This window comes from Lipotes vexillifer, unplaced genomic scaffold, assembly GCF_000442215.2.
Source record: "Lipotes vexillifer unplaced genomic scaffold, Lipotes_vexillifer_v1.1 scaffold422, whole genome shotgun sequence".
Lineage (NCBI taxonomy): Eukaryota > Metazoa > Chordata > Mammalia > Artiodactyla > Lipotidae > Lipotes > Lipotes vexillifer.
The window spans coordinates 1,930,537-1,943,197 of record NW_006779087.1 but is presented as its reverse complement, the minus strand read 5'-3'; the positions used below and the strand labels follow the sequence as shown (position 1 = coordinate 1,943,197).

At 41.4% G+C, this 12,661-nt stretch overlaps 1 protein-coding gene across 1 annotated transcript in view; it reads right to left on the bottom strand.

Moving 5' to 3' along the window:
• The window catches only part of DIP2B (DIP2 acetate--CoA ligase B (putative)), a 231,646-nt gene that overhangs the window by 13,856 nt on the left and 205,129 nt on the right, over window positions 1-12,661 (bottom strand). Inside the window, exons 24-28 of the mRNA XM_007452300.1 lie at window positions 7,889-7,998; window positions 7,671-7,751; window positions 4,293-4,416; window positions 2,594-2,715; window positions 1,278-1,389 (exon numbers count right to left, since the gene is read on the bottom strand). Of these exons, the coding sequence (XP_007452362.1) occupies window positions 1,278-1,389; window positions 2,594-2,715; window positions 4,293-4,416; window positions 7,671-7,751; window positions 7,889-7,998 (549 nt within the window). The remainder of the gene's footprint in view (window positions 1-1,277; window positions 1,390-2,593; window positions 2,716-4,292; window positions 4,417-7,670; window positions 7,752-7,888; window positions 7,999-12,661) is intronic.

Sequence of the window (12,661 nt, the reverse complement as noted above, 5' to 3'; positions counted from 1 at the left end):
GTAGGGAAGGGCCACTCAAGTACCTAAAGAAACCTTTCTGTTGTCTGTATCACAGACCACATTCCAGGTCTTCCTGAAACATGACTGAGTCCAGTAACCACAGTAGATCTATCTACATCATTAACACCAACACAATCCACTTGTGTTACATATTATAAATGACTTCGTCTATATCCTTAAGTAACATATGTAAAAAAATATAGCTCAGCATCTGGACACAATAACCATAAATAGATGTCATCCCTGCGTTTAGATCCACATAAATGTCCCTGAAGTGGACACTACGTGATACTTACTGAAAACTGGTAGGGAGGAAATAATGGTTAAGGGGCTGGGAGGGGAGCCAAACTGACTGGGTTTGAATTTCAGTTCTGCTACTTATTTAACCTCCCTGTGCCTCAGTCTTCTTATCTGTAAAATGAGGCTAAAACCGGCACCTATCTAATAGGGTTGGTAGAAGGAGGAAATCAGGTAATACATGTTAGATGACTGCCACATGGTAAGGGCTCAATAAAAAGTTAGATGTTGGTATTACTATGATTGTAGGCTGGTGCTTTGCATTATGTCCTTTAATCTTTATGACCCCACGAAGTAGTTACGAGTAACAGAGGATGAGGATTTACACCTGTCTCTGCCCAACTCCAAACCCACACTCTCCGCTCCACCACCATCTCCAGCTATCCCAACGTCTTACCCACTTCTTTAGTATGAACACCATCTAAAATTCACACACTTTATGGTTTTCAAAGTATTTTCATATTATGTTGCATTTGATATTCTCAATAAATATGTGAGTCGGGCCAGGGTAGGTAGTATTTTAGGAAAGGGGGATCTCAGACAAGGTTATACAGAAAATAAGGACTGAAGCTTGAACCAGAACCAGGTCTTCTGACTCCTAGTGCAATGCTGTTCCAACTCTATCACATCTGGAAGTCAAGGGTCAGATCTTCCCCGTACTTTATGTAGCCCTACATGTCTATGGTGACATCTGGCATAAACACCTAACCACTGTTTGACGATGCCAAGAGTAACAGCAAGTCACGTTTTGTTTCCAGAGTTCTGGCACACTGTGATCTGCTTCTTTGGATCTGGATGTTGCAGTATCCAGTCCTTTGGTAACCCAAGCTGAGTGGATATTAAGTTTTGCCTCTGTCTTAGCAGGTGGAATGGGCTGCAACAGAAGAGCTGTGTAAACACCTTTGGTATGAGAATCTAGGAAATCTCGGGGAATGAGTCTTCTTGCCCCCTCAATGCCTCTGGAGAAATCTCCCTTTCACCTGTGTCAATGATAGTTGGCCAGGTTTTCACATCCACAGCTGCTGCTGCCTCTCGGGACCTCAGTAACCTCATTAGGGTCTGTGTGGTGAGAATGCAGGCTGCTTTGCTGACCTAGAAACAAATGGACAAAAATAAGCACCACGAGGCTTAGCCCCGTGTAGCACCATAGGCTCGGGCTGCTGCTAAAAGCAACTCGCACATCATACTGGGACAGGGCAGTACCAGCTTTTCAAAGAATACACACAGGACAGTGGAGGTCAGTGTTCCCCTTACGTTTGTCCTGAAAAATGCGTAACACTGAATAAGAATGATGGACTTGCTCATAACACAAGTTACTGTTTACAGCAGTGATTCTCATATATTCCATGGTTATAACCTCAGTACAGATCCCCAGATCTCTTGATTTCATGAAGACCATAATAAAATAAAAACATGGACTTCGTAGTACTCAGGGAATGAGAGGTGTTGGAGGATCATCTCTGAAGGAGGTAGTGTTTGCAACAGTCCAGGGAATATGGTGAAACACACCGGACCCAGAACATACCCTGGACTTGAGGGACTCTGTGCACTCACAGGAACAAGCTCTCCCACACACCCGCACATGGAAACGCATGGGGACCAACTTCCCTCACCCCGCAAACTGTGTCAGTGGAAGGAAACTCCCCTCCCTGCTGCTCCGGCCTACTTTGCAGAATATAACCAGGGCATTTTGCCAAACTGAACTTCGTAGTAAAATCATCTGTGGCGAATGCGCCTTTTATACTGCAGGCTCCAGTTGGGGATGGAGCAGCAATTCTTAGAGCAACAAATGTTACATAAATTGGAACTTTGTAACTCTTTGCTTTAAAGTACATTAGGATATGATTAGAATAAGATTTATCTTACTTTCCTACTATAGTATACTTTAATACTATACCAAGTGAATTTATAAGACTAACCCCCCAAAAAGTGACCTGACACGGGGAGAATTCAGTTTGGCATTTAAAATTACCTTGGTTACTGTGCAGAAAAAATATTAGGGCTCTTTTAAGAAGAGGGAAAAAAATAAGTTTCATGGAGAAATACTAATGACAGCTTCACTTCCTTAATGTTCATGATAAAAACACAATCCTGTATCTCACCAAAAACTGCTTTCCTCACATTCCTTCACTGGAAAATGCTGGTCACTTTCATCAGATAAAGGAAAAGGAGGTAGTTTGCCGGAGACAGATTCGACTTCCTGACTCAGTTAGACTGGAAAATGAGTGAGGATGCTTAGCTGTCTGACTCTGGGTTTTATGAGATGAGGACAAGGCAAGTTATACCCGGCACTTACATCAATAATCATGCGGACAGTGGGCAATGTGGCTGTGAGGTTCTGAGCATGAGGAGGTCGGACGGTCACAGGTATGCACCCGGCGTACAGGCAGCCGTAGAACGCAGCGATTAACTCGATGCCTGCAAGACAGAGCCACTTAGCTGCCTGGTTTGTCACCGAGAAAGCAAAAGCCAGAGTTTCCAAACCCAATTTATTTATTTATTCCAAAACCAGTTTATTAAATCATGTGCCAGATGAGTTCATTAGACCGTAATTTAACAGAGACATTATCGGAAGAAATTTTTAAAATTTAGAAGAAACTGAAGGTAAAGAAGGATGCATATAAAACAACTTAAAAAAAAATGGAGAAGCCAAGAATAAATAACGAGAAAGGAGCTCAGAAGTAAGCTCTTGAAAGATACCTGACGAAGGTATTTTGACATCATTACTTGATATTACTTAGGAGAAATAACTGCAAAAATTAGGGCTGCTCCACTTGGAAGATAAAAGAATGGGAAAAGGAGAGATGAGGAACACCTGAGCTTTCTTTCACTCTTTAGACGGCCGCTATGTGAACAGCAATTGGACCCCCGAGATGTCACTCCCCCAGTGGGTGCAGGTTTTAGGGAGGCAAGGCATCACTTGATACGAAGCCTCTGCAATATCAGGACTCGAAGGGTGGCCTCCTTGGGAAGTGCTGTGGTCCATCACCATGATTAATTGGTAGATGGAAGACAATCTCCCAGGAACAAGATTGGAAGAATTCCTTTACCAGATGACCTTCTAAGAAATCTTAGTATCAATGTAAATAAAAGAGCAAAGTGAGAATCACAGTAAAATGAGGTAAAAGGGATAAAAGACCACAGAAGGCTGGATTTATGAGTTAGGTGGCCGAAGACTAAAGAAAGGGACAACTGAAATATTTCACCTAAAATTTTTAATATTTACACCAAACTCATCAAGTAATTCTGAGTCCCTCTTTTCTTTTTCTTTAATTTTATTTTTGGCTGCACTGGGTCTTCGTTGCTGCGCGTGGGCTTTCTCTAGTTGTGGCAAGCGGGGGCTACTCTTCGTAGCGGTGCACGGGTTCTAGGCATGCGGGTTTCAGTAGTTGTGGCACTAGGGCTCAGTAGTTGTGGTGCATGGGCTTAGCTGCTCCACGGCATGGGGGATCTTCCCGGACCAGGGATTGAACCCGTGTCCCCTGCACTGGCAGGCGGATTCCCATCCACTGCACCACTAGGGAAGTCCCTGAGTCCCTCTTGATGTAAAGAGGTTGCTGAATTAGAGCGTGGAAGATGAATGCACTAATAATCGAGGGACAGTAAGCACCAATTACGATGTGGAGAATGTGAAGTCAGAGTTCACACACAACATGCTTTCGAAAACTGGGTGAAAGAATCCCGTTCCTGAGCACTCCTAGAAATAAGGGTCTCTTTTGAGTGTTTCCAAAAGTCAAGAAGTTGTCATTCACTCATTCAATATTTACCATAGTGCCAGGCACTGAGCTAGACAGTGGAAATACAAGAGTAAGCACAACAGACTCGGTCCTGGCAGAGCCCTCACACTGCACAACTCTGAGAGGAGAGGCCTGTTCCCATGGCATGAGCCTGTGCACACAGCCCACGTAGTCACGTATAGCAGCCCTGAGCTCCTGTCCTCTCAGAGTCTGTAGTCTAGCAATGGGGCTTGTCTAGTCTACCAATCCAGCACTTACCAGGTGGATAGAGTAACACAACGTTGTCTCCTGCGTTTAGATGTCCCTTGTCACCAAGAACTGCCGCAATCCTATCCGCTCGCTTATGAAGCTGAAGGCAGCTGGCGGTGCACACCGTAGTTCCCTGTTAAGAGAAGAAAGTATAAGCAGGTTGACGCTCAGTAAGGAAAACAGTAACAAACAGAGCCAATTTGACATTATATGGAAGGCTTGTGCCTTGCTAGATTATCTGTAGCAAGTTATCAAGTTCAGTGAAAATTCCCCAAGCACCAAAAGACGTGTGTGGTATTCCTTTTCTTTCTCAATGTTTGAAGGTACTTAGGGACTAACAACATTAACTTAAATCAAACATATGTATTTACAGTCTCTCTTATTTAAGGTAGCTTTAAAAATACATAGCAATTTTGTATTTAAATGAAGAAATAAGAGAAGAGGGGAAAATAAAAGAAATTAAAGCAGGACGAGGGCATGAGTGAGGTCAGGACGCTGGCTATGTGGTCAAGTACACTTGCGTAAAACACGAGTTTGGCTCTGAGTATTCTAACAGCAGAGATGTAAACAAAAACACGAACACTGAATTAACAAAGGTTAGCAGATTAGAAGATGGCCAATTATTCCTGGTCCTGAGAATAATTTCTCCTGCGGGTCTTCATAAATATCCTTATCGTCCAATTCAAGTTTCACCGAGCTGGGCTTTTTGAACCCCTGTGCCTTTGTAAAATATAACACACGAGTGTGAAAGTGCATAAGATATGAATGTGTAGCTTAATAAAAAAATTATAGGGCTTCCCTGGCGGCACAGTGGTTGGGAGTCCACCTGCCAATGCAGGGGACGCGGGTTCGTGCCCCGGTTCAGGAGGATCCCACGTGCCGCAGAGCGGCTGGGCCCGTGAGCCATGGCCGCTGAGCCTGCGCATCTGGAGCCTGTGCTCCGCAACGGGAGAGGCCGCAGCAGTGAGAGGCCCGCGTACTGGTGGGGGGGAAAAAATATATATATATATATATAAAACAAGCATCTGTGTAAGAACCAGCCTGATGTGAAAAAGACCACCGCTTAAAAGCACCCCCATGGGTGCCTTCTCCTTCCCTCCATAGGGGACCACTATCGTGACTTTTTAATGTTAGTAGCTAATTTCTTTTTCTTTATATTTTTACCAACTATGAAATATTTGATTTTCATAGAGTTGTGCTGTACATATATATTTTTGTGATTTGCTTCTTTCTCTCAACATTCTATGAAGCGTCATCTAACCTCTCATGCTTAGGTGTATAGTTCATTTGCTTTTGTTGCTGCACAGTATTTAGCTGCATGAACATACCACAATTTATTCATCCATTCTACTGCTGATGGACAAATTCATTCTAATACATATATCCTGGTGCATAAATACATGAGTTTTGGTCAGGTATAGCCCTAGAAATGGAATTGCTGGGTCAACTGGTATGCCTACCTTCAACTTTACCAGATAAAACCAGTACAAGTTCAATATAGAAAATTTGGAAAATATAGATTAGTAAATATGAGATGTAACCACTATTAACTTTTGCTGTATATTTTCCTGGTTTTTAACAAATGAGTATGTATTGTATATAAATTCACATGCAACATTAAAAAAAAAAAGGTATCATACTATATTATGCCAGAGGCTGTATAGTGCATTGGCTAAGAATGTGGGCTCTGAAGCTAGTTTGGGTTCAAATGAAGGAGCTAATTTCCTAGTCCTACCACTTAGGGCCCTGCGACCTTAGGCAAGTGATTTTATGTCTCTATGCCTCCGTTCCCCTAACCTTAAAATGAACTATAAAATGGAAAGCACCCAGGACAGGGTCTTCAGTAAGTACTCAATTATTATTAAAGTTTTATATCCTACTTTTCCTACTTCCACATTATGACTATTTTCTGGGTCATCAACTATTCTATAACATTATTTTCAATGACTGCATAGTATTTCATGTTTATATGCCATAATTTATTTAGTCAATTGTCTATTGTTGGGCATTAAGGTTATAACACTAAAATGAATATTCCTTTGGCTAAAATCAGGGTTAAATTCATAAGGCCATTTCTTACAATAGCTCTCTTTTTGGTCCTTGGTACGGCAGTAAACTAAACTTCAGTAAGAAGCATTTTCTGGGCATAAGGGAACAATGTTGTATGGTTCCTAAGCTTTCTTGTGGCCTGGGCTAATCCAAGGTAAAATGTTAGAATATGCAGAAGAATAGATGGACTACATGTCCTTTAGTCATCCATATATATTATTTCTCTACCCAAGAAGCAAATTTCAACTTACGTTCACTAACAAATAGATCTGAAGTATGATCTGACAGGGCCATAAGTTTAACTGTAGCCAAGCTTGGGAGTGGAGTGGGGAACAAGCTGGACTGACATCTTCTTACTGAAATGGAAGGACCCTAATCAATCCATGGGCTTGAAGAGAAGCCCACTTCATGCAGAGGTGGAGTAAGGAAGTCCCAAAGTTTTCTACCATAGAGCAATGGTTCTTAAGATTTTAACTGACTTTTCACTAAGATGCACAACATATTCCTCTCAGGTTCTATCACTGAAATTCTCAACAAAGCTGTGTATGTGTGTGTGTGGGGTGTGTGTGTGTGTGTGTGTGTGTGTGTGAGAGAGAGAGAGAGAGAGAGAGAGAGAGAGAGAGAGAGAGAGAGAGACTATCAGGACCTGGGGCAGAAGGGGGCCATCTGGGTAAGTCCCTAAGGAACTCCAATAGGCCCTCCAGTCTTCCCCCTGCTGGTGACAAATACTGTCCTATGCTGTGGTCACAGTACTTTCAGCTTTGGACTCAACCATTAAAACAAACAAATCTTAACAGACTCCCATGGAATGCATAACTTAAAAAATACAATATTCTGGTGAACCATCCATTAGAAAGCAATAGTTAAACATACTCTTGAATAATTTTCAATTTGCTTTTTATGTTAGCAACAAATACTTTAATTTAAGTATGTACTAGAAACAACTGGTTTTTAAAATGTTGATCTAAAGTCATTTTATTTCTGGTGGAAATCAAAGAATTAAAAGTCAAACTGGGTTAAAAATTACATTGACACAATGCATTCTGTCTATCTGTAGATTATGTAATTACATGGTTGCCCTATGTTTCCTATCAGAACTGAATAAAGACAACTTGATTGTGACAATAAAGAGACAGTATTGAATAACACTCCAGGAGGTCTCATTTCAACCTTGAAATAACTGCACAATTTATCCTCATATATCAAAACAAGGAGAAAGCAACAACTCCTTCCTCTGAGCTGGCAATAGAACTTTTCTGATGAAAGAAAGAGATCAAGTGTACCTAAGATACTCTCACAATAGCCAGCTGATTAGACATACAATTGCATTTTTAATACCTTGGCATTTAACAGCATGAAGAGTACGTGGTCAGGAGTTGCCTGGGCTCGCCACTGTAAAATCTCCGCCAGAAATTGGTGCTAAAGTCATAAAGCAGAAAAAAGAATCATGGTCAGCAACTTTTAAAAAGCTGGACAATGCATCTGCCATCTGTTATCTGAAGCGTAGGTTCTGTCCTTGACTTGTTTGTAAAAATCAACACTTCTGCAACACTTACCTTCTTCACTAAATCATTCTCTTCAATTTGCCCAAGATCCCTTCCTGCAGCTTGTGCTATGCGTTTTCCTGCAACCAGATTCCCAACCATCACAGAAGCAGGGCCTACGCCTGTAAGTAAAAGCAAAAATCAGCTCTCTGGAGATGGCGATTCAAGCTACATACCACCCCCACGCCAGCCCCAAGCATTTCCAGACTGACCAAAGCTGGTTCAAATGTTCATTCAACCAATACTGACTGAGCACCCTTCTAGGCACTGGGACAAAGTAGCAAACAAGACACACAGCTTGCATTCTAGCGGGGAAAGGCAACCAATAAACACATACACAAATAATGTCAGGTAGCAGGAAGTGCTGGAAAAAAAGAAAATAGGACCACAGGAGAGACACGGATTGGGGGGTGGAGGGACTGTGTAGAGAGGGAAGTTTTCACTCCGAGGAGGTGACAGTTGGTTTGCATTGGTTCCTACTGATACATTTCATCTGTTCCAATCATGGATAAAACCCTAACAGGGGTCTTAACAGTAATAAATATCTGGTCTGAAAAGAAATCTGCCATCTATGAGGACTGAGAGTGAGTTCATCAGGAAAATCAGAAGGGCTTTATTTTTTTATTTATTTTTTTTTTGCGGTACGCGGGCCTCTCACTGCCGTGGCCTCTCTCGCCGCGGAGCACAGGCTCCGGACGCGTAGGCTCAGCGGCCATGGTTCACGGGCCCAGCCGCTCCGCGGCATGTGCGATCTTCCCGGGCCAGGGCACGAACCCGTGTCCCCTGCATCTGCAGGCGGACTCTCAACCGCTGCGCCACCAGGGAAGCCCAGAAGGGCTTTATTTTAAGTGAGCAATGAAATCCAGATTGTAGGACATCCTACAAGACAACTGGCCTGGATTCTTCAAAAAGGTCCCTGTCTTGAAGACACAACAGATTTGGGAGCTTTCAAGTTAAAGGACATGACAGCCAAAAGCAATGTGTGACTTTAGATACTGGATTAAAAAAAAAAAATCAGCTATTATAATAAACAGGTGGAGAAATATGAACATAGATTGTGTATTATTAAATGATAGGATTATATTAATGCTAACTTTCTTTTTTCTTTTCTTTTTTTTTTTTTTTGAGGTACACAGGCCTCTCACTGTTGTGGCCTCTCCCGTTGCGGAGCACAGGCTCCGGACGCGCAGGCTCAGCGGCCATGGCTCACAGGCCCAGCCACTCCGCGGCATGTGGGATCTTCCCAGACCGGGGCACGAACCCACGTCCCCTGCATCGGCAGGCGGACTCTCAACCACTGCGCCATCAGGGAAGCCCAATGCTAACTTTCTTAATAGGATAATGGCATTGTGGCTGATTAGGAAAATTTTAGGAGAATGTTTTTGTTCTCTAGAGATACACTGCTGAAATATTTGGGGGTGAAGTGTCATGATGTCTGCAATTTCCTTTCAAAGAATTCAGTTTAAAAAAAAGTTAACAGTTGCTGAATCTAGGGGAAGTATATGGGTGCTCATTACAGTATTTTCAACTGTTCCAGAGGCTTGCCACTTGGGGGAAAAAAAGTGAAAACTCTCCCTTTCTCAAGAGAAAAAAGGAAAACTCTCCCTTTCTCAATAATGCTACGGCTTTGTATGCCTTTCCTGATGGTCACTGAAAGATTAGACTCCAACATATGAAACTAAGAAGACGGCTAAAACATAACAAAATTTATTGCCAGCTGAGTTTTGAATAATGCTGATACTATGCTTTGATTAATATTAAATAACGTTTATTGCCGAAATCTGTTGATTATGAATGTACTGAAATAGCTGGAACAAAATCACTTAAATCATGGAATCACTTTTAAATATGTGGGGAAGTTGGGTAAAGAGTATAAGGCAATTCTTTTACTATTTGGCAACTTTTTTTGTAAGTGAAATTACTTCAAAATGAAAAGTTAAAGAAAAACTTTAAACTAAAAAAAAAAAACCACACCCTAAGGGTAAAGAACTCCAATACTCTGCTATACAGTTTTCATCTACAAAGTGTATGTCCACTGAAATTAAGTACTGGGTGGCCAAAAGGTTCGTTTGGTTTTTTCCGTAAGATGGCTCTCTAGTAGTGCTTAGCTGTCTTTAACTTCACTCGAAACAATTTTGTTAGACTGTATTATGACAGCTGTCATATCAGTGTGCATTTAAAAAAAAAACTTATCAAAATTGGTGAATTTTTGTGTAGCCATTTTAATATTGAAGATAGAAGGAAAAACAACATTTTCAGCGTATAATGCTTTATTATTTCAAAAAAGGTAAAAAATGCAACTGAAACGCATAGAAAGATTTGTGCAGTGTATGAAGAAGGTGCTGTGACTGACCGAATATGTCAAAAGCGGTTTGCAAAGTTTAGTGCTGGAGATTTCTCGCTGGACGAAGCTCCATGGTTGAGTAAACCAGTTGAAGCTGATAGCGATCAAATCAAGTCATTGAGAACAATCAACATTATACCACGCGGGAGATAGCTGACATACTCAAAATATCCAAATCAAGCGCTGAAAATCATTTACACCAGCTTGGTTATGTGAATTGCTTTGATGTTTGTGTTCCACATAAGTTAAGCAAAAAAAACCTTCTTGACTGTATTTCTGCTCACGATTCTCTACTGAAATGTCATGAAAACGTTCCGTTTTTAAAACAAACCGTGACAGGAGATGAAAAGTGGATACTGTACAATGATGTGGAACAGAAGAGATTGTGGGGCAAGCGAAATGAACCAGCACCAACCACACTACAGGCTAGTCTTCATCCAAAGGTGATGTTGTGTATATGGTGGGATTGGAAGGGAGTCCTCTATTATGAGCTCCTTCTGGAAAATCAAATGACTAATTCCAACAAGTACTGTTTCCAACTTGACCAGTTGAAAGCAGCACTCGACGAAAAGAGGAATTAGTCAGAAAACGCATCATCTTCCATCAGGTTAACGCAAGAATACATGTTTCTTTGATGACCAGGCAAAAACTGTTACAGCTTGGCTGGGAAGTTCTGATTCACCCGCTGTATTCACCAGACATTGCACCTTCAGATTTCCATTTATTTCCGTCTTAACAAAATTCTCTTAATGGAAAAAGTTTCAATTCCCTGGAAGACTGTAAAAGGCACCTGGAACCATTCTTTGCTCGAAAAGAAAAAGGTTTGGGAAGATGGAATTATGAAGTTGCCTGAAAAATGGCAGAAGGTAGTGGAACAAAATGGTGAATATGCTGTTCAATAAAGTTCTTGGTGAAAATGAAAAATGTCTTTTATTTTTACTTAAAAGCTGAAGGAACTTTTTGGCCAATCCAATACAATATGCAAAATTCTTTCCCAAGAGACTGCATAATATGTTAACAGATACATTATGTTGGAGACAGCCTTTTTTATATAGGCAGGACTCAGACTATATATGACTGTGTAAGTTGCCCATTCCTGGACTCACACTGTAAAGTTAATAAAGGCGTGACATTTTAAAAAGTGAATTTTTCAGAGTAATTTAAAATGACAAAAATAATTCAGCAGTAATTTCTTGAGGTCCTTCTGTGTGCATTTCTTGAGACTATGAGTCAAAGAGTGAAAAATTACTGAAAGCTATAACATCTACGAGGCTAATTGCTGATACTGTGCTGCACCCGTAATATGTCTTCTTATTTTCTCCACAAAATTCTGTAAATTTCCACTGGCGAAGACTGCCAGTCATCAAGCCCTATTCTCCTCTTTTTCCTTAATAACACAACCCCCGGTTTTTAGCTGGGCAAATGCCTGGAATAAAGACTCTATTCTTTAGCGTGGGAGAATAATAGGTAAGAGTAAGTAATATGTGCGATTTCTAGAAGATATGTTTAAAGGGGAAGGGTATTCCCTTCTTTGTCTTTTTCTCCCACCTGCTAGCTGGAATGGAGAACTGATGGCTGGAGGTCAGGAGCTTAAATGAACCCTGAGGCAGTATGCTAAGGCTGGCTGTGGCAGATTGTTTTATTTTCTTACAAGTCTTCCTTGCTGTGATTACATGAGAGGAGTATATACCTCTCTGCTCCATTGACTTTGGGCATGGTCTGACTTGTTCTGGACAATAAAATGTTAGGAAACATGAAGCAAACAGAAGCTTTAAGTATGCTTGTATGGTTTGGCTTGCTTCTTGCTTTTGCCATCTGCCTTGAGGAAAATATGGCACAGGTAGCTGCTGGTCCCATGATGAGGAGACACATGGAACAGGTCCGAACCCAACCTACATCCTGGAGCCAAGCCAAGGCCAGCAGATCCCAGCCAGATTCAGCAGATCCACATTCCATGAGTGAAAAATAAATGCTTCTTACTTTAAACCACTGAGTTTTAGGATTATTTGTTATGCAGCACATCTATAACAATAGTTAACTGATAACAATGCCAGCGCAATAAGATGGGAAGCTGGATCAACAGTGACTGAGGGTTCCTAGCCAGTTCCATCCTAGCCTTGGACTGCCTAGCTCTGGATTTCTTTCACCTGAGAAAGAAAAAACTTGTCTCTTGTTTAAGCAGCCATTATGTTCTTCTGAAACGTGCAGCCAAAACCAGTCCTAACACATTCCCATTCTTTACACGATAGCTTAACAGACATCTCAATGAGATTTTTGTCACTGGGCTACCTTAACACCATTTCTATCTTCCTTTTCCTCTCCTTTCCTTTTTTACCTCACTCCCAACCATCTCCATGTTCCTGTATTCTTCTTAAACCCCATCCTCTCATGCTATCCCCACAGCATGTCTGTTCCACCTATGCTACATTTTCAAGCTGCTT